This window comes from Mesocricetus auratus, unplaced genomic scaffold (assembly GCF_017639785.1).
Source record: "Mesocricetus auratus isolate SY011 unplaced genomic scaffold, BCM_Maur_2.0 Super-Scaffold_100691, whole genome shotgun sequence".
Lineage (NCBI taxonomy): Eukaryota > Metazoa > Chordata > Mammalia > Rodentia > Cricetidae > Mesocricetus > Mesocricetus auratus.
Window position 1 is genome coordinate 2,073,966 of NW_024429267.1, and position 25,973 is coordinate 2,099,938.

The window sequence follows — 25,973 nt, forward strand, 5'->3', positions numbered from 1 at the left end:
ATGAGACCCCAGAGCAAGCTGGCTAGTAAGAGAGTAACCACACCAGTGAGCGCTGGATTTGATTGTGAGACCCCGCCTCACAACTGAAGATTCCCAGGATCAACTTTGGGCCTCTCCATGAACCAGCGTTTGTACCCGCAGAAGAAAGTGTGTACACACATACACACGCAAAGGGAGGAACTAAAACAAAACAAAACTCATGAAGCTTGGAAACAATGTTTCCCTCTACATCAGCAGCCCCCGGAACAGGAGACAAAACTCATCCCTCTTTAGCACCTGTCCCTCTACGGCACTTCAGGGCTCCAGGGCTGGCCTCAGGGGCTCCTGACTAAAGTTCACTCAGAACCCAGGAAGAAGTGAGAGTCAGCAAGTAGAAGACATGTGGGGAGGTGAAGAGGTATCACTCCAGCTGTCCCTTGACCCAGGCCTGAGCTAGAGTTCCCGTGGTCCCTGAGCGCCAGCTGCTCCTGCTTACTGTGGAAACGATCCACTTTGCTTAGGAATGCTATGTGGGGCCTCTCTATAAAAAGACACAAGAAGAAATGGCAACCATTTCCACAGGGAGGATACCTTTGTCCCCAGTGTCCTATAGAATGCTGGGTGGTGGTGGGGAAGTGGGGAATGGCCTTAAGAGGGACATGGACTTGGACCTGGGTCCTTGTAGTCCTTAGCCCTGAAATGTCATCCTGGGGCTGGCATCTGTGTGAGGAGGTAGATGTCTGGAGTTGGGCTCTGTGAACAGAGATAGGTAGTTTATAAACTTTCAGAGATTTATTCCTTTGGGCTTTCCAGGAAGGGCCTGAGGAACACTCCAGCACGTTGAGAATTGGTGAATGTGTAAAAATTCCTTAAAATTACCAGGAAGGACATGTGTTTTTCTCTTTCCTTTTATCCAGCAGTCTAGATCCATCAGCCCTGGACAAAGCAAATCCACTTCCCTGTGACTGGAGGTAAATTCAACAGGAAGTGGGAAGTCAGGGGTGGAGAGGCCAACTATGTGAAGACCCCCTTCACTAACAGGAGAGCAGGATCGCTTATAAGGGGTCTCAAAACCTGGCTTGAGTCCAGCTTAGCCTGTCCTGGGAACCTAGAGGGACTCCGTGTCCTCATCCTGAGATGGAGATCTTGCTCCCCTGCCCATCGCTCCCCTTCCCTGGAGAGGTTCCTAGAGCCCACCAGACAGACCACCCTTCATTCACAGCAGCTAAAGTATGGAACAAGCCAGTGGCCACCAATACATGAAGGGATAAAGAAAATGAAATCTGTACATAGGGCGGGGCTAAAACCAAAATCTTTTCAATTGAACAAGACAGACGGAACTGGAAGGCACTGTGCTTAACAAAATGGAGCAGGCAAAATAAGAACTTCTGGATGCTCTCCCTAAAGTTAGCCAGCATGCACACAGAGTGGTGGTAAGTGGAAGTCAGGAAGACAGGCAGGCAGGTAAACAGAGGCTGGACACATGCTGTATGCCTGTGTTAAATGCTCACACTGAACCTCATACCATTAAAGCACTGATCAAAAATAAAACAGCACATGCAATAGTCAATTAAAATGCGTCATAGGGCGCTGGAAGGCTCAACCCCAAGTAGGACATCTATATCACACCCCTTCCCCAAGGCTGAGGGAGCATGGTGGAAGAGGAAGTTGGAGTGTAAGAGCCAGACAGAGCTACTGGACAGTTGCTGCAAAACTATTTGCCAGACACATCAGGGCTGCTGCTCACATGAACTCACAGCAGATGTGACTGCACACACAAGACCTGTGGGGAGGGGTTTGAGTAAGTATGGCCTCCAGGGCTGGAGAGAGTGCTCAGTAGTTAACAACACTGGCTGCTTTTCCAGAAGACCCAGGTTCAATTCCCAGCACTCACATGGCAGTTTACAACTGTCTGTAACTCCAGTTCCAGGGGATCTGACATCCTCACACAGACACACATGTACACAAACACCAGCCAATGCTTATAAAGATAAATAGTTTATTTTAAAAAGAATGGCTTCCGTAGGCTCATATATTTGAATGCCTTATCACCAGGGAGTGCAACTGTTTGAAAGGAGTAGGAAGGATTAGGAGGAATGCCCTTGTGGGAGGAGGTGTGTCACTTGGGGTGGCTTTGAGGTTCAAAAGTCCATGCCAAACCTGGGTCCAGACCCAGTCTCTCTCTCTCTTTCCCTCTCTCCCTTTCTCTCTGCTTGGGGATCAGGATGAGGCTCTCAGCTGCTGCTCCAGCACACTATGCCTGCTACCATGCTCCTTGCTATGACGACAATGGACTAAACCGCTGAAACTATTAGCAAGTCCCCAGTTAAATGCTTTCTCTTATAAGAGTTGCTTGGGTCGGGCTTTGGTGGCACACGCCTTTAATCCCAGCACTCGGGAGGCAGAGGCAGGCAGATCTCTGTGAGTTCGAGGCCAGCCTGGTCTACAGAGTGAGTTCCAGGACAGCCTACAAAACAATACAGAGAAACCCTGCCTCGAAAAAGCAAAAAAAAAAAAAAAAAAAAAAAAAAAAAAAGAGTTGCTTGGTCATGGTGTCTCTTGACAGCAATAGTATTTAAGACAGGGCAGGAATGGGGGGTTTCATTAAAACACATTATATGCATGTAGAAAACCCCCAGTTCATATATATATGCATTTTTATGTACATACACACACACACACACACACACACACACATATGAATGGCAGTGCCTAGGCCTGGCAAGCGTTTGGTGCATGATGGTGAAGGCATGCTCAGACTGGACTCTAGTCCATGAAACCCTTCAGCTTCCCTGAGCAGGAACCATTTAACCCCAGAGTCCAGTCAGCTTGAGTTCTCACACAGGTAGGCTGGGTGTTACTACAAAGATAGGAGCCCAGCTCAGAGGAAAGCCATCTTTAGCACCACAGGGCTCTTAGCAGCAGTGTTTCCCCTCTGAAAGTCAAATCCGAGGCTTTGGGTCAATGGAGGACATTCCCAGCTCTGCAGGGCCCAGTCAGAGCTGCAATCCTTCTCCTGCCCCACAGCCAGATGGCATCTCTGCCTCAGTGTCCCCCTACTCTGACGAGTCCCCCGAAGACACCCCAGTAACTTGGAGAAAAGAAGGAATGAGTGGTTTAGGTACCTCAAAGTCAGTAGAAAAGCTGGCTGGGAATGTGGAGTGCCCAAGATCACACAACCACCTGGCCAGGGAGTAAATCCAGAAGCTCCAGTTCTGTGAAGTGACACTCTAGAATGCTGGAGCACCAGCGACCATCCTGGGACAAAGATGAAGATTAAATTGGGCCAGACTGGAAGGGGGAGGAGGGAGGGGAGGACTACAGAGTCAGGGACTTCCCTTCTTTCTTTCCTTCTTCCTTTAACCTCATGGTAAAGCAATCCTTCACCTTCCTCTTAGACAACTTCCTCCATTTATTTTCACTTAAAAAAAAAAAAAGGTTCCAGAGAAGGTATGTACCAAAACTATGCAAGCGATGAGCCTCAAAGACCTAGCTATCCAGTCCAAAGTTCTCCCTCCCATGAAGGTTCTTCCACACTGGCTGACCTCTGCCTCTCCCCCTCACCCCCCCACCCCTGCGCCCCACCTCTCACAAGGAAAGTCTTCCAGGCAGCAATAGGCACCTCTGAGCTGGGCTCTGCCCCACCCAGCACAGGGTGTGGGGTAGCTTGGGAGGCAGTGGGAATGAATCACTGTCCCTCACAGAAATGCCAGGCCCCTGCATCTGCCATGGTCCTGATAGGAGTGAAGATCTAAGGAGACACATGGATCCTTCTTTTGTGATCTGACTACTGAAAAAAAAAATGACCTCAAGGAACTGGGATTTCCCCCCTGGAGTCTCTGCACATTGTCACAATGTGTAAAATCTCTTTCCTGGAGAAAAGTTCCCCTGAACTTTTCCTTCTTCCAGCATGAGACAATGATTACCGGGAGGTCCACCCCTTGACCAGGACTGCTTAGCTGGGTATACCTTTTGCCCTCTCTGTCAACCTACACTTTGTCAGGACATGGAAGATGGGCTGGGGATGGGGTGGATGCTGGATCTCTTATTTCTCACTCCAACACAGCCATATAAAGAAATCTCCTTTCTCTCCTTTCACTATGTCATGTTGTGTAACCGGATTATTGGAAACATGAGGTTGCACCCAGCTTCTTAGAGCTTCTATGGCCCCCAAGTATGTTAAGTCCTTCTAGCTTGGATGCCCAGGCTCCTCCATTGGCAGGGAGGGGGCAGCACTCAAAGCTCCCCAGGGGTAGAAGCTCACAGACACTCCACTGAGCCTGCTCTGTCCTTTCAATGGCTCTTTGTCACCTCAGCTTGTCCAATTACCATGCCTTGGCATTCCTGTGGTCTGACACTCAATTTCCCCACCCTACCCCCAATTAGGATCTTCTGTGGACTTCCTGTCCCTTCCTTCCCCTTCACTATTCCTCACACCCACTGTCTATTATGTTCTTCCTCTTTCCAGGGGCCTTCTCTATCAACCACAGCTGATCTGGGCCCTTGGATAACATAGGTCATGACAGTGAGCCTCCCTGGAGGATCTCAGTCGAGGGCTAAAACAAACATAACACACGTATTTTGAGGCCACCATACAACATTTACAAAAGAGCTGGGCAAAGGGTTTGGTGAGTACAACATTATTTCCCCACAAATGTCACTCTAAAAGGTGCAGACCTCTTTAGATAACAAAGAGAGACCACAAGGTGATGACAGCAATGGCCAAATGGGTAGTGCATTTGTGAGCATCCTGTAGACTAGGGACTTCAATGTCCTGTAGACTAGGGACTTCACTGTCCTCTGAGTCAAGCAACGACCATCCTGGGACATTCAGCTGTGCCTCCTTGCAAAAGAATCATCCCAGCTGTGCTTGTTGGCCATGCACACTTTCTCAAGGAGGGGTGGAAGGGGCCTGAGACCCTCACCTGAGCATCCAGCCACTTCCTTCCACCTGCTGTATGCAAAGCTGCCCTTTTTGCCTTTGGGTGGGGCTAGAGCATATTTTCCAAGGAAGATTAGGGAATGGGGCCCCACCCTAATTCCTACTGGATAAAGGGTTTCCAGGTGTGCTCTGTTGGAGAGGAGCACCCACATCCCTTTGCCTCCATCCGTCATTGGGGCCTTAGGAGAAGGGGCAGATGCTGCTTATGTCTCCCTCTGGGAATGAGTTTTAGCAGCAGATTTAGAGTTTGGGATTATGATCTAGGCCAGTAACGCATCTCCTAAAAGATTCTTTGTGTTCTGGGGAGTGTGGATCAGTCCCTAGCCCCAAACGGCAGCATCGCTGCCAATCACCACCATTACTACTTATTATTTTTCTTCCTCCTTTCCTCTAACAACACAGGCTTATATATTTTTCTTTTACATCTTAGTGTGTGAGTGTGTGTGTGTGTGTGTGTGTGTGTGTGTGCATGTGCTCAAATGCGCCACAGTCTGTGTGTGGAAGCTAAAAGGACAAATTTTGGGAAATGGTTCTCTCCTTCTACCATGTAGGTCCTAGAGATTGAACCCGAGTCCTCAGGCTTGGTGACAGATACCTTTACCTGCTGAGCCATCTTGCCAGCCTGTTGCAGGGGTTTGAACCATGCTCAGCAAGTGCTCTACCACTGGACCACATCCCCAGACACCATTTCTGGTGTTTTGAAGCCTTTGGGGTGTTTAAGAGTTCTTCGTGTGTTGGAGAGATGGCTCAGCAGTTAAGACCTGAGTTTGCTTCTTAGCACCCATGTCAAGTGGCTCATACCTATCTGTAACTCCACCCAGGAGGGGAACCTATGCCCTCTTCTGGCCTTTGCAGGCAGCTGCACTCACACAATGACACATACACATATGAACATAATTAAAGATAAAACTAGGGCTGGACAGATGGCTCAGGGGTTAAGAGCACTTGCTGCTCTGCCAAAAGACCCAAGTTCAATTTCTAGTACATATATGGTAGCTCACAATGTAAATCCAGTCTCAGGCACCCCAACATTCTCTTTTGGAGTCTGTGAGTACCAAGTACATATGTAGTACACAGACATACATGCAGTCAAAACACCACACACATAAAATACATTTTTAAAAAATAAAATAAAAAATTTTGAAAGCCTCTGAACTGAAGTCAGAACCAGGGACAGGTGTGGGTGCTGAGTCTCAGAGACAGACAAAGAGAGAGAGAGAGAGAGAGAGAGAGAGAGAGAGAGAGAGAGAGAGAGAGAGAGAGAGAGAGAGAGAGAGAAATTAGAGAAGGGAGAAGACAAGAGGAAGGAGGTGGGAGGCCCACATCAGGCAGGAGGGGAAACATCTGTGTTGTGGAATCAGGCAGGAAGGAGGGTGCCCTGTGGGGCCCGAGGTTGAGGGAGCAAAGGCCGGTGGTTGAGTTCATCCAGGGCAAGTCTTTGCCCATGTCACTAGGAAGGATAGGCAAGCGCTTCATTCATCAGCAGAAGCTGGTGTGGCTCAAACACAGCCCAGTACAGAGTCTTTTAGCACAAGACTCACCCTGAGCCTGCAGCAAGAGTTCATAAAATGTCAACTCACTCTTGGGGGGGAAGAAACCTGTTTCCACCGAGCATCCCCAGGACCCGTCCTATACTTTGACACTCTCACACTGGCCTGTCCCTATCCCACAATCACAAGAACACCCTCAGTGGGAGTGAAGGCTGATCACTGTTTCACTGTTCACACCCAACACACGCTCACACCTGTCTCCCTCTCGGCTCTGGCCATTCTCATTCCAATGCCCAACTTCACCTCCATTCTTTAGAGCCGCTTCCAATCACCTCCTTCAGGATGACTTCCAAGAGAGCTTGTTTTTTTTTAAAGATTTATTTTTACAGATGTATATGTGTGTATATCTGTAGGATATACACCCTGAAAGTTAGGTGCCTGTGGAGGCCTGGAGAGGGCATTAAACGCCTTGCAGCTGGAGTTACAGGCAGTTGGGAACCACCCAGCCTTGGGTGCTAGGAACTGAACTCTGGTCCTCTGGAAGAACAAGTGCTCTTAACTCCTAAGTCATCTCTGCAGTCCTGAGTGTTTGCTTATTAAGCATTCACACAATGTACTGACTCTCTTTTCCTATTCAAGGGCTTCCCAAGGTTTCAAGTGCACTTCTGAGACTTAATACACAGAAACAGGGTTGGCAACAACATAGAGAAGGCATGCCATCGGAAGTGACATGCTTACTTTCCTATAAGGGGGGACCATGTCATGTAGGGACAAGGGGATACCATGCTTGTCAGTAGGTGGAGGCAGGAGCAGTTAGGGGAGGCCTAGGTCACTGGGAAAGGTGAGGGAAATGGCCAGTTTAAACTGGTTAGCTAAGAGCCAGTGGGCTTTGGGCACAGGCTATCCAAGTTGTGTGCCACATGACCTGGCATGTGAGAGAACAATGAGAACAGGGTCCCTAGTGTGGGCTCAGACCTCAGGGTCTGGTGACTGACAGAAGCTAAGGACACAAATGGGACCTAAGAAAATGCAACGAGGACAGATGTACTGTCCCTTTCCTCATCCAACCCCAACTCAGAGTCCGCCAACCTCTCTTTCTGACACAGTGGACCCTGCTGCATGGACCACCTGACATTTCACACACCTGACTTTACCCTTGGGCTAACTCAGCTGTCTCCCTCGTTCCTTCAATGTGTAGCCACCAACCTCTAGGCACATGGCATCTTTTGCACTTTAGCCTGGTAGGAGGCCTAAGGTCCTACCCTGTTGCTCCAAGACCAACCTTGTTCCTGTTCTGGGAGCCTATCCCACCACCTCCCCAAGGACCTCCATTCCTGAACTCCTTGCCTGCTAACTAAGGAACCTCTCACCAGCATTCATAATTCTTAAAATTTAGAAGTAACCGCTCAGCCCCAGAAAAACAGGGGCTGGAGAAATGGTTCAGCAGAGTTAAGATCACTTGTTCCAGCAGAGGACCTGGGTTCGCCCAGCACCCACACAGTGGTTCACAACATCTGTAACTCCAGTTCTAGAGGATCCAATGTCCTCTTCTGACCTCCAAGGGCACCAGGCATACATCAGAGCACAACACTCACATACATAAGATAAAATGAATTAATTTTAACAACCCTCCCCACACACAACAAAAGCTTCCTTGATACAATGAAGGAGGATGACTTATAACTTACATTCCAGAAAAAAATTTCCTTGGTACGTAAATGTTTCCTCCAAGACCAGGGATATAACTCAGCTGGAAGACGGCTAGCCTCGTATGCCAAAGCCCTGGGTTTGAGCCCTAGCACCATATACACTGAGCATGGTGGTCCATATATATGTGTAATCCCAGCAGTCAGGAAGCAGAGGCAGGAGGATCAGAAGTTCAGGGTCATCTTCAGATTCATAAGGAATTCAAGCTGGTCTACGTGAGACTTTGTCTCTAAGGGGGAAAAAATAAGCAAAGGTTTCCTTTGATTCAGTAAGATTTCCTCTAATTCAATACAAAACCAAAAAATCTGATGAAAATTGGGCAAAACATGAACAGACTGTTCATGGAAAAGGAAGTACAAACGGCTCCTGTCTGTCATACTCACCTTGCTTGTAATAAGAAAAATGCAACTTAAAATGACATAGTATAGGGCCAGCAAGATGGCTCAGCAGATAAAGGTGCTTGCTACCAAACCTGACCATCTGAATTTGATCCCTGGAACTATAAGAGAGAACTAGCTCTTACAAGTTGTCCTTTGACCTCCATATATATGCTGTGGCACATATTCTCCCCACATGCAATTTAAAAATGTGTTTTTCCTTATTATTATTATATTGAAAACTTACAATCCCAGCATTCAGGAGTCCAAGGCAAGTTCCTGGCTAGCCTGGGCTAATCTGTGAGACTCTAACTCAAACAAACAAACGTTAAAAAAAAATCAAAGCAAAAACTTCAAGGAGAAGCTATCTTTTATCTCCAGAACAGCAAGTCAACTTGATAACTGCACCACACTGGCGGGCCACTCCATGCCTGGGACATTACCTCACAGGAAGCCACCTGCAACTACAAAGTGACTCAGGTACAGGATGACTCAGTGGAATGTCCTGGACAAGAGAAACTCTGTACAAGCAGGGAGGAACTCAATAGTTAAGTGGAAAAACAAAGGCCCGGGCAGAAAACACATGATCAGATAAACACACTAAGCCCTACCTACCTGTCCATCCTGCCTTAGTCCACAAATGTCTGGGGAGACCAGCTGCCCTGCTCCCTGCTGCTGCTGGGTGGGCAACTGACTCACTGGTTCTCATCTGACTTGCCTGTGCTCTGCAGGTGGTACAGCGGCCGCCTTTGCCCAGAGCTCACTGCTCCCCACTGTGGAGCCTCTTTCCTGTTCTGACCTTGTATTTCCCCAAGCAGAGGGTAGAAGCATGGCTGGTGCCTGAGGAGAGTAATCTAGGCCCCACTTGGTTTTCCTGTCCCTGGCTCAGCCTTTCTTGGACTCTCGTGTTTATCTCATGGCTTCCGTATCTGTGTGCTGCTCACTCTCAAGGTGTAAGTACAGCCAGACCCCCCTTCTAGCCTGAGTATCTTCAACCAACATGCCCCAGGAATGACTCACCAGCTTCCAGCCGCTTTTGCTCTCCGTTTCTGGGAGGCTCCCTTGCCACTCTAGTGTCTAAAGCCTTTCAGCCATTGAAATATAGCTAAGCCGCCTCTGAAACATCCCCAGAGCCTGCCCACTCTCCCTCATCTCCACTAGAGTTTGTCTAAGTAAAGCCTTCTTCACCAGCTTCTTCACCGATCTCCCTTTGTGCTCTCTCCCCACCCCAGGACCTTTGCATATACTGAATGTTCTCTTGAATGCTATGGCTTGGCAAAATGTCCCCCAAAGATCCATGTATTAAAGGCATCATCCCCTCAATCTGGAGGCGGTAGGACCATTTAGGGGTGGTGTCTGGCGTGAAGTCTGCTAGGCATACGGAAGTGAACCCTTGAATGAAATCCTGGGACTTTACTCATTCCTTTCTCTCTGCTTGCCAGCCTGTTCCAACTTGTGCTTCTGCCATGGTGCTCTGGTTTATCACAAGCCCAAAGTAACAGGGCCAAGAAACCATGGATAGAACTGCAAGCCAGAATAAGCTCCTCCCACTTCCAGGGTGATTATCTTAGATATGAGGTTAAATAGTTCCATCGTGGTGATGGAAAGAGTGGCAGCAGAGGGTCTCCATCCCTGCTTACTCATGATGAATTCAGATTATATCTTCTCATTGGCCTTCCTGACCCCAGGGTCAATGGAGCTCACCTGAAGGGGGGCAATTTCACTCCCCAGAGAACATCTACTCCCCCACCCTCCATGTGAGTGTGGCTACTGGCATCTAGATCACAGAAGCCAAAAATGCTGAGGAACACTCTACAGTGTGTGGAACCGTCTCCTTTGCTATCAGGAATTTGTTGATCCAAAATGCTGGCCATGGCACGGAGACACAGCTCAGCTGGAAGCCCTGGGTGGAGACACAACTTAGTTGGAAGCCCTGGGTGCCATCCCCAGCCAGCACTACATAAAACAGCCTTGGTAGCTCACACCTGTAATCCTGCCACAGGAAGTGAAGGCAGGAGGGTCAAGAGTTCAAGGTGACCTTTAGGTCCATATGACTTCTGGGCCACTCTGGGCTTTATGGGACTTTGTCTCAAAAACAACACAAAGGAACCAAAAGAGGGCAAATGTCAGGAGTGTCAGAAGCCCCACCTCAGACTGTCAAGGCCCAGGGCATACTGTCACTGCACGTTCTGTTTCTCCTGCATGCCGCCTATCAGTATTCAATCTTCAACTGTGCAAAGGTGCTGGCCCGGTTCCAGCCTGGGCTTTATGGAATGAATACATGAATTAAAGGCATCGCTCATGTTCATCTCACTCAGTGAGTAGGCACAGGGACGGGAGCTTGGCAATCAAAATGTGTGGATTGATAAGACACTCGTGGAGGCAGGTCGCACTGTTGAGACAGAGGCCACCTCGTGACCTGGCCTCTGTGCCTGGAGGACAGTCCTTTCCCTTGACTGCCCTCTTCTCTTTCTTACTCTCACAGGCTTACCAGGCTCCTCTCAGTTCGTCCCACCTGGGTAGCCTCATGGGCCCTCAAAGCCAGCCAGCCCTAGCAGATCCTCTCCCATCTTCTCAAACTGCCATTCCTCCTGTAAGCTCATCTGGGGAGGCTGCATCAGGCCTGAGGATGAGCACCCTTGAGCAGCCACGCCACCCCAGGGTTTGTGAACACCCTGGCTTTCTGCCTGTGTGGTTCTCTTGCCTCCAGCCTCCTTCCCTCCCAGTCCACCTGCTTTATCACTTCCGGCTACACCCAGCACGGTTTCCGGCCTGAAAACTCTTTCATAGCTTCTCATTTTCCACAGGGAAGAGCCCAGTTTCCTTGGCTGGGAGCAAGACTCTACACTCCTTATACTCCTACTACGCTTGCCTCTGGCCGTAGCCTCCAATGCCAGACATGTGCACTACCGACTCCATGCCATAAACTAGAATTTTACTTCTTCCTACAAGATGTCCAGAGGGATCATTTTCCCTTGAATCCAAGGTCAAACATCTCTCCTTGAAGCGTCCTAAGCATAGGCACATGCCTATAATCCCAGCACTATGGAGGCTCAACAGGAAGATTGCAAGTCTATGGCCAGCCTAAACTACACAGTGATAGCCTGTCTCAAGAGGCTTAACTTTTTAAAATTGTATTTATTGATTGTGTGCATGTGCCCACGCCGCACACACCCCGCTACCACCCTAAGCAAGTCAGAGGACAACTTGCAAAGGTCATTTTTTCCTTTCTACCAACCACATGGGTCTCAGGATCGGTATCAAATTCCTTTAGCCACTGAGCCATATCTCATGAAGCCCAGGCCTATCGCAAAAAAGCACACAAAACTTTAGATGTATTTATTCTTCCGATATGATCAGCAGTTCCACTTGAGGGTGTACACTCCAAAAGGTCAAAGTCAGGGACTCAACAGCTACTCACCTACCTGGCTCACCCCAGAATCGTTCACAGTAGCCAAAGGGTTGCAGTGACCCAAATGGCCAGAGGCAGAAGAACAGATGCACAGAATGTGGTCCATAGGAAATTCTGACTCAGGCTACATCATGCACCAACCATGAGGATGTCATGGCAGCCGAGAGGTCAACCCCAGAAAGACAAATACCGGATTATTGCACTTATTAAATATGGTGCAGTCCTCCTCCCTCTGGGCTCCCCAGGTGCGCATCTTTGAATGGCAGACCATTCTTTAGTCAGCAGTATACAAGTATCTGTGCTCCCAGCTAGACCCTCCAAACGAAGTCTCGGGAAGACAGGAGAAGACATGTCCTCAGAGGCATGCTTCCTGTCTGCTGCCAGGAGATGCTTTGTACTGCTTTGTACTAGGAGCAGCACTAGACACTTCACCTTGACCTTGAACCAGAACTGTGAACCAAATAAACTTCTTTTCATTAGAATGTAAGTTACTGCGGCATTGTATTCTATTGCCATAGAAAAGAGACTCACGGTGCTTGGTACAGGTACCCTTAGCTGTCAGTCACAGAGACAGGAAGCAGAGGGGGTAGTTGGAGAGGGGCTGGACAGTGGGAAGTTGGTGCTTATTGGATGCAAAGTTTTAGCTGGTAAATGCTGAAGTGGTGCGGGATGGTGGTGACAGCCCCGGGCTAGTGTGAATGTGCTTAGTGACACTGAATCACATCTTTCAATATCCTCAAAATGGGGCGTGGGGAATGCTTAGCCCTCTTGACGGCATGGGGAACTGAGGTTGGTATCCGGAACCCATGTAGATAAAAAGGGCAGGTGTGACGGCATAGACCTGTAATCTCAGTGTTAGTGGGCCTAGCCTACTTGGTTAGCTCTAGATAAAAGTGAGAAAGCATATCTCAAAAAGGCATATAGTACCTAAAGAATAACAACTAAGGATAGCCTCTGGCTGCCACAGGTGTGCATGGCCCATGTACACACACACACACACACACACACACACAGGCAGAGTCAAAATGAGAATGCTATATTCTATGTGGTTTACCGCAATAACAAAGAGACAAACAGCAAAACCACCCCCAACCAACACCTTCCTCTTGTGAAGTTTCTGACACTGTCGCTATCTCCTCCCTAAGGGAACTCACTCCTGCAGCCTGCAGAGCTCCCTCCAGTACACAGGACCTCATGGCTTGCCACACCCTCCTCTATACACTTGGGCAGGGCACTGACAGACACCTTGGATGAGGGGCGCCGCCTGGGCATTGGTATAACTCCAAGGATCCTCCCCAGTTTCCAGCCCGCAACCTAGAGCTGAGTTTCTTCTTGAAGACTGTAAGAATGAATAGTACAAAGCAACTGTGATTTACTACCAAGATTTGTCAACAACCGCAGCACCCAAGCCTAACCCCCCAAAAATAAATCTTCTGCCTTTCCGTTAAGCAACAAGGTTAGAAGGGGATTCCGTGGACAGAGTTAATAAACAGCTAGCATGGAAGGAATAATCAAAACACAGTCAGAGTAGGTTGGTTGGGGCGTGAGCATGCATCTCAAAGGGCACCCTCTCTCCTGTGGTTGCTGAGCTGATTCACTTCCTGTATCCCTTCCCAGGGCAAGGAGAGAGGGGAATGTGGAGCAGGGACACAGGAGTCATTACTATGCTACCCTGCACCGGAAGGTTGCTGACCATGCCCATGCCTTCTACTCCCTCCTCTCAGCATGAGGTCCAATAGCCTTGCCTTCCCTCTGACCTGTCCTGCTCACTCCTCATTCATGTACAGGGCACACTCATTGAACTAGCTGGAAGCCCTTTTGTACCAAGACACATCCTGGGGAAGGGGAGGTCTTCAGAGACCTCATGCAGTCCTTCTCAACCAGAGGTGATGCTGCCCCAGGGCACATCTGGTGATGTCCAGAGGCATTCTCAGGCGTCAAAAAAAAAAAAAAAAAGGTCTCAGAAGCCCAGCCTAATGCCACACATCTTTAATCCCAGCAGAGGCAGGCAAATCTCTGTGAACTTGAAGCCAGTCAAAGGAGACAGAGTACTGGCTACTCTTCCAGAGTACCTAGGTTTGGTTTTCAGCACCTACATGGTAGCTCATACCATCTTTAACTCCCTCTTCTGGTCTCTATGAGTAATATATATATATATATATATATATATATATATATATATATATATGACTCAGGAATGATGTGGTGTGGTGGCCCTGTTGTATAGGGGCTAAGGGTACAGGGAAACACCCACTATGGCACAAGATAGGCCCCCTCTCTCTGCCTCCAAATGGCAATGGTGCTAAAGGTAAGACACCTTTATAGAATCCAGGCTACCCTGACAGATACGGAAACCTAGGCTCAGAAAGAGATAGATCCAATGTCACACTGCCAGCTGGACAAAGTTAGAACCAGAACCAGAATCAGTTAGCCACATTGGTCTTCGGCTGTTAGGAATGTAGCCTAGGTCAGTGGCAGGCTCCTAAGAGCAGCTGGATTCTGGTATCTAGAGTCTGTATGGTTGGACTCTGTGTCTCTGACAGGCTCCCAATGAATTCCTCAAGTTGCACTCACCACCTTGGCTACAAAGCTACTAATTAACCAAAGGGGATGACCTTAAGGGGCAAAATGTGCGGTCTGAGACTCAGGCAACTTTCCCTTCTCAGGTCCCACGGTCCAGAGCCTGCTGTGGGTGATCCTGGCCTGGTCAAGATCAGAAGGCAGGGGAACACTACAGGCTAAAATCCAGTTTAGCGGACAAGTCAGAGGGGGATAAAACTGGACCACCACTTTGGGGGGGCACCATCCTTTCCTTGAGTGCAAGAAACAATCATATCTTCACATGTGATGGCTCCCCTCTGCCAGCCTACACAATCTCATAACAATCCCCAGGGTCATCCTTGTCCTTGTCTCCAAAGAGTCAACACTGTCTCCAAGTGAGGGCCGGACACTGGACATCAAAGTGAACACTGACTCATGAAGTGTTGCAACAGGCGTACTTTTCCATCCTCTATGGTGGAAAGCCATCAAACTTGTAGGAGAAAGCCAACATGCAAGGGGACAGAAAACCAGGTCTCAGTCATGTCCTCACTCTCTCCAAAAGAAGGGACCCACAGAGGGTGGCTAGGGGTAAGGATGGCAGATAGATGGGGAGGTCTACAATGGCCTCAGAGACGGAGAAGCCCCACCCTGACTTACTCAGGTGAAGCCTTGCGATACTTCCTTGACAGGCCCACTCCTCCTCCCCAACTATCCCAGCAAGCTGGGAAATTACACATTCCTCAAGGCTGGGCTCCCACACTCCCTGCCCCAACTCCAAGGTTCAGCAGGTGCATTCCAGTGCTGACAATGAACTGAGCTGTTTGGGGTCAAAGGCAGGGCTGGGGCAAAAAGCCAAAGCTCCCAGTGGGTGTATCAGGGTCAGGCAGAAAAGTTGCTTTCTGTATGAGGGTGGGTGTGCCACTGCTGCCCCCAGGCTCTCCTGCATTCCCAGGGGAACCTCTGAGCTCCCCCTCCCACCAGCCTTCTCAGCCTGGCCACTTAGCCCAACTCATCTTTGCCTCCACCCCTCCTTAGGAAGCGGGGATTCCTCCTCACTGGGCCTCCTCCGCTGCTCCTAGCAGTGGCCATCAGCTCACCGAGATCCCTCTAGGAGACTCTGGGGGCAGCCAGCCTGAAGGCCCTTGCCTGGGTTCTGGGAGCCTGCGCCGAGCTCTTCTCAAATCTCCTGGTCCTTGCTTCTATGGCAGGGTGTCACTTCTTACAAGGGGAAGAAGAAGAAGGAGAGGGATTCAGGCTCTCCAGAAGGAATTTTCCTTCTTATAGAGATTAATTCTGATCAGTGAATACTTCTTGCAAAGCTACTGTATGCTCCATGCTTTTGATGGGGCTTGCTCTCTGGGGAATACGGGGATACAGAGTTACTGCTTAAGGGAAACATAAAGCCCACCTAGAGGACATACACACACACACACACACACACACACACACACACACACACACACACACACACACACATATATCACCACCACCACCACCACCACCACCACCACCACCACCACCACACCCATTGGATTTACTCTGCAGCCTACAGATGATTTAATCCCAGCACTCCGGAGGCAGAGGCAGGCTGATCTCTGTGAGTTCGAGGCCAGCCTGGTCTACAGAGCAAGCTCCAGGACAGGCTCCAAAGCAATTCAGAGAAACCTTGTCTGGAAAAACCAAAGGGAAAAAAAAAGAAAGAAAAAGAAAGGTGAATTACTTTCCCAATCCCTGGCAACCCTGCAGGGAGGTAAGAATCAAGAAAAGGCAATGACAGGACTAGAGAGAGCTGGAGAGATGGCTCAGTGGTTAAGAGCACTGACTGTTCTTCCCAGAGGACCCAGATTCAATTCCCAGCATCCACATGGCAGCTCACAACTCTCTGTAACTCCAGTTCCAGGGGACCCAACACCCTCACATAGACATACATGCAGGTAAAACACCAATGCACATAAAATAAAAATTTAAAAATATTTAAGAAAAGAAAAGGCAATGGCAAGTAATGTTTCCGAATGAGCCCTCCTGAGTGGGGAAGAAGGGACACTTCACCCTGTATACTGTCTTTCCTTGCCCCTACAATAAGTGGGATTAACGATAATGGTTTTATTTGCTGAATTAAGAAAGAAGTTTCCCCTTGTAGGGGCAGTGTGTGAAGGTATCTATTTGGGAGAGTGTCTGCAGTTTTCTGGTCCTACATTTCCACGTCCTTCCTGCTCTTCAAGGACAAAGACCTGCCTGCTGGAAAAGAACTCAGCTGTTTCTGGTTAACTCACGCTGTTCTGGCTAAGTTTCTTCCCGATGCCAAGAGCTATGGCCACAGATGGACACACGGGTCCTGCCTCCTGCTGTCTGGGAGCTTAACAAGGGGCTGGATGGGTCTTGGCAGTGTTTCCTAAGGGGATTTGAGTTCTATTTGGAGGTGCCCTTGCCTTGAGCACTCCTGAATTGCAGAGGAGCCCAAGGAGAAACAGGCCCCTGCTGGTCACAACCAGAATGCAGAAACAGCATAATGGCTCATCGGGTGGGTAAAGGCATTTACTACCAATCCTGACAACCTGAGTTCAAACCCCAGGTCCCACATGGTAGAGGACGAGAACCTATCCTGCAAATTGTCTTCTGATTTCCATACACACCCCACCACACACATACAGTAATAAACGATGTAGTAATCTCCTAAAATGAAGAAGCACCTGATCTCAGGCAGCGGCTGAGGCCCACCACTGTGCTTGAGCCAAATGCTTAGCTTTTTGGGGTCTTCTTTCTTTCTTTCTTTCTTCATCTGCCACCTGCATGGTTTGTCCCGGGGAAAAGTGAAATCAGGGGTGACCATGTCAGTCATGATGGCTACTTTGGTATTCACCCTCCCCCACCTCTTCTGTCTGGCTCTGAGGGAAGGTGCAGCTGTCCTTTCTCCACTAGGCAGTGCGCCCTTCTCTCACTGAAGGGAGAAAGCCCCTTGTGCGCACAACCATAAGGGTTGAGTGGGCTCCGGTGCTCTGCACCTGCAGGCTGCAGCCCCCATCCTGACCTAGGCTCATCAGACTTGGACTTAAGCCTCCTTGGATGGACGTCAGAGAGGACTCGGCCTGACCAAATAGAATGAGGCAGGGGAAAATAAAAAACAAAAAACAGCTCCTTGTGGCCTGTGGCCAGGCACCCTCTTCATCAGGGTGCAGACCTACCTCTTTCGGCACAAAACTGTGCCTACCATGCACACCATCTGACTGGTTCATAGCGCGCGTCTGTGGGGGAAGGAGGCGGGAAGTACAGACATAAACATCCCTAAGGCTTAAGAATTACCAACTGTCAGTTCCCACCCCAGGATTTTTTTTTTTCAGGTTTGGAGAGCCAGAATGGGGAGGGTGTCTGTTTCGCTGCTCTAATTCAGAGAAAAACTGGATGCTCAGAGAGGCTGGGGCAAAGGCATCTTCTCTTTCACGTGGACTCGGGGTATGCGGCTACAAGTGTCTGCCTTGGCAGTTGCCTGGTGCACCCGCTGTCCCGGCGCAAACTTTCCAAGATTCATCTCCAAGCAGCACCCGCACTTTGCTTCTTAGGGGCAGAGAGACGGAGCGCATGGACTGGGTGGACGCACGCGAGGCGGAGACCCGTGGGGAACACTGGTCGAGTCCCGCCCTCGGTTACCTTGGTTCTGAGGCTCACTGGCGTCCAGTGGACAGGGCGCAGAGACACGGCAGGGGCAGATTGGAGACCGGCCACTCCTCCTGGGCCACCGCGGGCCCCCAGGCTCATGGGAACTGCACCTGGAGCACCAGACGGCGCGCCCTGCAGCCGCGGGTCCCCGCCCAGGCTGTCCCGACACGGGGCGGGGCAGGGCGGCCACGGGGAGGAGCCGAGAGATGGGCTTCCCTCCCAGCTCCCGGGCCGCTCCAGGCCTAGGGCCCTGAACCATGGGCCTCTTCATTTCCGAAGCCTCACCGCGTCTCTTCAGACTCAGGTGCCACTTAGCTGGAATCTGAAGAGCACACGGTCCTCTCTCGCACCTTGCACCTCTGGTGGGTACTCCACACTATCCCTACCCTTAGATCTGAGGTCTGGGAGCTCAGAGGCCACCTTGTGGGTGCAGCTCACTGAAGACTTGAAAGCAACTGGTGTGATGCCCCACCCCATAGAGTCCTCTCCCCTGCTGAGAGGACCCTGGCTATTATCCTGCCTCCAGTCCACCAGGACAGTGGCTCCTTGGCAATGCTCTACTCTTCTCGGAGGGCTCTGAGTCCCAGGACCCAGACTCCCAGATTGCAAGGTGCTGGGCATGGCCCTCTGCCAGCTAGTGGACACAGAGGTAAGAAGGAAGGGACACAGAAGACAAACCTGGCTCCAGGGGTCTGGAAGCTGGCTCTCCAGGTGCAGAAGAACAGCCCAAAGCTGCTGCCTCCTCCTCCCGCCCCTCTGCAGGCAGTCAAGGCTCAGGAGCAACCTGAAAGGCTCCAGTGGGCAGTGGACAGACATCTTGGTCCTTCCTCTAGTCACCTCTCCTCTGCCCTCTGCTCCCTGTCCAGTCTTGCTGGCAGGTATGGGCACTAGGACCACCAGGAGATTGGACCTCCAGACACCTGGGCCCTAGTCTCCATTCAAGCCTGACCTTGAGCAAAGCCCTGGTCTCTTCCAGGTCTGTTTCTGAATGGAGTTACTGTGATGTGTTGGAGCAAATTGCCTTCAGCCCTCTTTATAGATCCCTGATCATGACATTGGGCACCTTGCTTTATAGTTTGGTGGCCACTGGATGTGGGTGCTGGGAACTGAACTCTGGTCCCCTGAAGGAGCAGCCAGTGCTCTTGCTGGTGAATCTTTTCTCCAGCTCCTCATCCCTTTAACACATGGACTGTGGGGATGGAACACAAGTTTTATGCTTGAAAGCCAAGCACTTTACTAACTGAGCTATCTTCCCAGCACTCCCACATCTAATGGCATAAGGGGAAAGTGTCTTAGCCACATAGGCAGGCAAGCATCCTCTGCAAACCAGAATTTGACAAGGAAATGGAAATAGACTCCACACTGTGCTCAGCCTTGAGTGAATCCACTAAATGGAGAGGCAGATCCCTACTTTGTCTTCCCAAAGTTACCAGCAGGAGACAGTAAGGGCTGTGTCCCCCTCCACCCCACCCTGCCAGCAGGTATGGCAGTAACATAAGAACTGCCAGCCCCGAGTGTTTTCTGATACCATCTTTTGATTATGGTATAGGTGTGGGCTTTGGAGGCAGAAGGCAGCATGCAGCATTCTCTGGGAGACCTCTTTGTATTCCTTGCTGAAGCTGCAGAACCCACAGTGTGGGTATGCACCCCACTACCAGCAGCCAAGGTAAACAGAGACGCCTAGTACCCACCTTGAGTCCTGCCCACTGCAGGCATATGTACCTTGTAAAGAGGAGCAGGCTTCTAAACCAAATACATGTGGTTCTTGCCCACTAATCCATCAGCATGTCTTAATTCATGAGTCTTGCTCATGGATATCATATCCATCTTCCATCTTTGCTCTCAGGGTGTTCACAGTCTAGCTGAATGATAAAACACCACGTGGAGGGCTGGAGAGATGAATCAGGAGTTAAGAGCTGCTCTTAGAAGAGGACCAGTGTTTATTTCCCAGCATCCACATTGGGTGGCTCACAACTGCCTGTAACTCTAGTTCCAAGGGATCCAATGATCCAATGCACATGGTACAAGCCCATGTACTCAGGCACACACACACACACACACACACACACACACACACACACTTCAGTGGTAGGTAGATCCTTAAACATCATGTGGAGCAGGGAGAGCGGGAGGGTGAGCACGCAGGAAGATCGCAGCCGGGGAAAGAGAAGTGAGCAGGCTGCTGGCATAGACGGAGGAGAAAATGTACAGTACTGGGTTCAGTTCACAGTGTCATACTGGAGGAATGGAGAGCCTGAGAGATAAGTGACCTACCCAAGGTCACACAGTCACAGGACATAAGTAGCAGAGTTGAAAATGTAGACCCAGGTCCTCAGGACTAGGTGTTCTTTTAGACTTTGTTTACAACCCGGGGAAATGTAGAGCCTGGGAAGTAAGGGGTGCCTTGAAGTGGAGAGGAGGAGCTAAGCCAGGGACTAGCGTTGAGAGATGGTCACAGTAGTGAAATTGCTGGGACAATGGGCAGGATCTGGAGGGAGGGAGTGGCACAGAGCAGGAAAGCCAGACTGACAACTGTAGATACAGTTCCTTCTCCTTCCCAGGATTACCGTGGCGCAGAAGATCGCATCTGGAAGCATTCTGCAAGCACAGAACACACAGCATATTTAAAACGTGCAGCCGTGTTGGTTTCTCCCCACCAGCCTCAATGATGCCTCATGGAGGTGATGCTCACTCTGCTGGGATCCGCGGGTGACAGAGGATGGGAAGGATGAGGTTGGTCTTAGAGGTCTGTCTCCCTCTGACATCGCCACAAACTGACTCAAAAGAACCAGTCCGATCCACATAACCCAGGATCTCCCATCTTGTCCTTTCTTAGGTGTCTGATTGATATCCTCTCCCAGACTACTGTCACATGTGCCTATTCAGGGGACTTGCTAGCTAGACTGGGCCTGGACTGTGACTCCTGTGTCTATTCAAAATGCCTTGTGTGGGCTGTTGAGCTTGCCACACAAGCCTGCCCTTTGCTCTCTAGGACCCACTGTGGTTGGGGATAGCCGATACCCAAAAGCTGTCCTGTGATACCCCCTGCTGTCCTGTGATAGCCCTTGCATGCCGCAGTGCTTACACACTCTACACGCAAATACATAAAGGTGTGAAAATCAAAGAAAAGCATTGTCCACTTCTGGGAGGTAACACAAACCTGCAATCCGAATACTCAAGAGACGGAGCAGTGAGACCCTGTCTCGGAAAGGGGGGAGAGACGGCGAAGAGGATGAAAAAGAGGAAGGGCAGGGAAGAGAGATTATCTCTCTCAGCTTCCTGTTCCAGTGTCTCCGGGTTTGCAGCCCACCTTCTGCCTCCCGTCTTCCCACGTGTGCCTCCGTCTTCACACCGCTGTCCCTGTGTCTCCGTGTCTCTCCGCTCTGCCTAAGCAGGCCACTTTTTGGGCCAGGATAATCTGAACTTCGTGACATCTGCAGACCCTTCTTCCACCTTGGTCATTGTCACGGCAGCGAGGACAAGGACACACAAAGGGAGACCTGCGCACCCCTGAGCCTTGGTAGTACTATGAAGGAAGAAAAATCCTACAGCTGTTTGGAGACCTTGCTGGGGGTGGGGCTGGGAGTTCACCTCCCATGACTTCCTTTCCGGTCTGTCTCAGTCTGTTGTGTAGCTGTTTCCTCTGACATGGAGACATCCCGTCTTGCAGAAAGCTCCTTAAAGAGGAAGGTTAACAACTCAAAATAGCTTCAGGAAGTCCATGAAACTAACGAGATTCACTAGGCCCCTCCCTGCCAGAGTGAACAATAAAAGCTGAGTGTAGCTCTCAGAGCTGCTAAGAAGACTCAGACCTGACCAAGCTCCCCCGAAGAACCAGAAGCCAGCTGAGTGGTCTGGAAGCAGTTTAGACCAGAGTCCCTTGGAAAGGACCCTCTTCAACCTGTTGAGCTGCCTGCAGGCTGTGCGGTTGGCTCCAGGCTCCTGGATCTTGTGAGCTGTCGCCCATGCTTAGGTGGGCCTTGCTGACACTGCTATCTTTGCATCATTCCTGTCGCTGTAAGTAACTTCTCACCCACACTCCTGTTAGTAACCCAACAGAACTCACTGGTTTACCAAGTTGGACTCTGGTGGTATCCATAATTTGGTCTGATGTGGGATCCCTATCTGGGGCGAGGAGATGTGTGTGTTGCGTTTCCCCAGGAAAACTTTTGTCACACAACTCAGTCTGACCACAGCTATCTGAACAGTGCCAGTTGCACCCCTTCTGGTAACATCTGTCCTTCAGGGACTCTCTAGAAAGACCCCTCTCCTAGAGAAGGGGCTTGGAGAAAATCATGCTTCTCCCTCCCAGCTCCCTGCCCATGCCATAGCCACTCTTCTGCAACCCGAGTCCTGGAAGCCAGGTGCCATATGGTTCATGTTCTATTTTGAGAGCACAGGGCCTCAGGTAGACACCCGGGGGCAGGGGCACAGTGGCTGAAGTCCCTCCCCGTGCATGGATCATGTCCTGACAGTAGCACTTACAGAGGTGGAGCACGGAGGACTGGCCCTCGATGAGTGTGTGTGGTTGGGGGAAGGTTCTGGAAGGGGAAAAGGGAACCTCCTCTTGACCAGGGCTCAGGCCCCTGTCTCCCCAAGGAGACAGAGAGACCCACGAGGATCTCAGGAACCAAAAGGAAGCCCTAGGCCTGCTCTGCTTGGAGGTTCCTAGGCCCAGTGTCTATCAAAACCAGAATGTGGGGCCTGGGGAGATGGCTCAGTGGTAGAGTGCTTACCAGACAATGATGAGAACTGGATCTGGCTGGATCTGGCTGGAACTTGGGAGGCAGAGATGGGGGATCCCCCAGAACAAACAGCTGGCTGGATGTGGTGATCTGAGTGAAAATGGCCCCCTTAGGCTCATAGGGAATGATAATATTTGAAAGGATTAGAACTTGCAGCCTTTTTGGAGTAGGTGTGGCCTTGTTAGAGGCAGTGTGTCACTGGGGGCAGGCTTTGAGGTTTCAGAAGCTCAGGCCAGGCTCAGTGACTCACTCTCCTGCTGCCTGCTGATAGAGAATTCTCTGCTACTTCTCCAGCACCACATCTGTCTGCGTGCTACCATGCTTCCCCGAGTAACAATAACGGACTAAACCTCTGAAACAAAAACCAGCCCCAATTCAATACTTTCCTTTATAAGAGCTGTTATGGTCACGGTGTCTCTTCACAGCAGAACACTGACTAAGACACTGGACTAGGTATTGGGCAAGGTCTGGGTTCCAGTGAGAGACCCTGTCTCAATAAATAAAGTGGAAAATGATCAAGGAAGACATCCAATGTTAACTTGGTGCCTCCCCATGCACTCACCTACCCATGTGCCCACCAACACATGTGGGCTCATGTACATGTAAATATAGATACACACACCCCTCTACCTGTACATCAAAAAATAATCTAGCGTGTCCAGTAGGGCCCCCAGGCCATCTGACCTGAAGAAGAAAATGTTCCAAGAGCAACAGAAAAGCTGCTGGAGAGACCAGAAGCTGGGTGATGTCCAGGCCTCTCAGTAGGGAGAGTGCTTGCCTGGTGTGCATGAAGCCCTGGGTTCCTTTCCCAGCAATACAAATGGGGTGTGGTGGTGCACACTCAGAATGACAGCACTAGAGATTGGGGGAGTTGAGGTGGGAGGAGAGGTGGAGGCAGGAGGATCAAAAATTCAAGCTTGTCCTAGGCTATATAACTAGTTCTATCTTGTCTCTCAAAAAGAGAGTAGAGAATGGTAGAGGAAGATGCCTCTGGCCTCCACACATGTGTATATGTACCCCTACACATGTGTATATGTACCCCCACACGTGTATATGTACCCCTACACATGTGTATATGTACCCCCACACATGTGTATATGTACCCCCACACATGTGTATATGTACCCCACACATGTGTATATGTACCCCACACATGCACACACAGACACATACTCATGCAATCACCATATACACACTAAAATTTTTTGTTGTTGTTGAGACAGGGTCTTCCTAGGTAGCCCAGGCTAGCCTTGAATCTCCTGCCAAAGCTTCTCAAGTTCTGGGTTTTACAGTTGTGTGTCAGCAGACCCACAAGCTCCTCTGGGTACCCTCACGTACAAGCAAGATGGGAATGCTCAGGTAATCTACCTCAGCCTACTTGACTGTGGGGGCATCACGGCAGAAATCATGTCTCCTTCCTTGTCACCTCTCCTGGCGGTGTTCTGGGCTAGGTCTAGCTCATTGCAGCTATACACAGAGCCCTTGGTGCTTTCTTGGAGGGCTCCAGGACACAAGGATGTTGGGTGGCTTTTCCCAGCAGCAACTGCAGTCACGCTTACCGTCTGAATTACGGGCGGTGGTTTGCTGCTCCGGAGTGTCTCCTCCCTGCCTTGGATTGGGTGAACACTGCAGGCCTGAGGCTGTGGTTAGGGGAGGCCAGGAGGCAGGGGCAGGAGGCAGGGGCAGGAGGCTGCTTACCTGTCGACTCAGCCTCTATTCAAATCTCAGGGCTTCTCCTCATGGATAAAGGCTTTTGAAGATAGACCCAGGGCAAAACTTCATCTTATTCAGTGAGTCTAGAGACCTTCTCTGACCCTGGGTCCCCTAACAGCCCTCTTCCAGAGTGCCAGCGCTCTGCCAGCCCCAGGCAAAACTCTGTGAAGAGCTGCAAAAATATCCACCACATCTTCCCCAGCAACCCTACACCTGAGAGTGTAGCCTAAGGGAACAAACAGGCTCGGAAAGGGAAAAACACCTTGACTGAGGTTAAGCTGCGGCCTCCACGCCCAGCTCTCAGCATTCATGTTTAAAAGCTAATTGGGAAGGCTGCCGCAGCACAGGAGAGAGCTGGGGATGCCGTGCCCAGTGTGATATTGCATCAGGACAGAAGCCCAGCTCTGGAAAGGTCATTTCTGTGCAGGGACAAGAGCTGGAAGAGAAGCCAAAACCAAAAACTAAATCAAAAGAAAACCAAACTGTCCACTCTCTAGGTTTGGGGGATTATGGGTGATTTTTTTTATTTCTGCTATGGATGTAATATTGTTTGTATTATAAATATTTGACATGGGCTTAGAACAATAATGTCGTTGGCCCTGTGTTCAGGGAAGGCCTTGGAATTCAGTTGTTCATGTGAACACAGGCGCTAACAAGCCAGCTTCTCTGACATATTGGCCTTCGGAGGGCAAAAGCTACAGATGCATAAGTGTAACATCTGATAAATAAAAGACCCAGAGACAGATCAAGCTTCAAGCTGAAGATCAGAAAGCAAGGCAGCCAGCCACTAGCTCTCACCTCTGCCTCAGCTCAGACCAAAGGGTGGTCCTTAGACTGCTCCAAATTTCACTGCTCCTCAGATTCAGACTGCTATGCCCTCTGAAGCCTGCCCCGAGACTGATTCTGAGACTGAATGCCAACTCTGAGACCCTGCTCCTGTTTTATATACCTCCCTAATGCTGGGATTAAAGGCACGTGAGCCCAGGTGCTGAGATCACCTTTGTGAGAGCTGTTTCTTTTAGGATTGGATCAATTTTGTGTAGTCAGTGTGGCCTTGAACTAACCTCTTAATCCTGAGTCCTGGGATTAAAGGTCTGTATCACCACTGCCTGATGTCTACAGTTTGAGGCTGCCTCTGCTTTCTGAGTCCTCAGGCAAGCTTTAATAAATGATAAACAATGTATCACCACACACAAGGGTTCCAGGACAGGGTGACAGGGCTACTCCATAGGCAGCAGAGACCCTGAAACCTCCTGTAGGCGAGTCTCGTCTTCATACCATCCCTCATGCAGGGCAGCTGATCCCAGAGCCATTCTGCAAGTGGTAGAAAGGAAGGCCTGTTCATGGAGGGCCTCCAGGCAGACAGCTTGTGCCCTGAGCTTTAGTTCTCTGCATTTTTTTATTTTTGCATAG

The 25,973-nt window shown here is 50.1% G+C and overlaps 1 protein-coding gene and 1 long non-coding RNA gene across 2 annotated transcripts in view; one reads left to right on the plus strand and one right to left on the minus strand.

Annotated features, from left to right (window-relative positions):
- Paqr5 (progestin and adipoQ receptor family member 5) overlaps nucleotides 1-18,317 on the minus strand; it is a 72,656-nt gene extending 54,339 nt beyond the window's left edge. The window contains exon 1 of the mRNA XM_040739844.1: nucleotides 18,094-18,317. Coding sequence (XP_040595778.1) covers nucleotides 18,094-18,201 — 108 coding nt within the window. The 5' untranslated portion in view covers nucleotides 18,202-18,317. The remainder of the gene's footprint in view (nucleotides 1-18,093) is intronic.
- Nucleotides 18,318-18,327: 10 nt separating this feature from the next.
- Nucleotides 18,328-23,366, plus strand: LOC110341924. The gene is made up of 3 exons (XR_002383919.2): nucleotides 18,328-18,464; nucleotides 19,652-19,768; nucleotides 20,664-23,366. It is a non-coding gene; the product is annotated as an uncharacterized LOC110341924 (long non-coding RNA).
- Nucleotides 23,367-25,973: the final 2,607 nt, after the last annotated feature.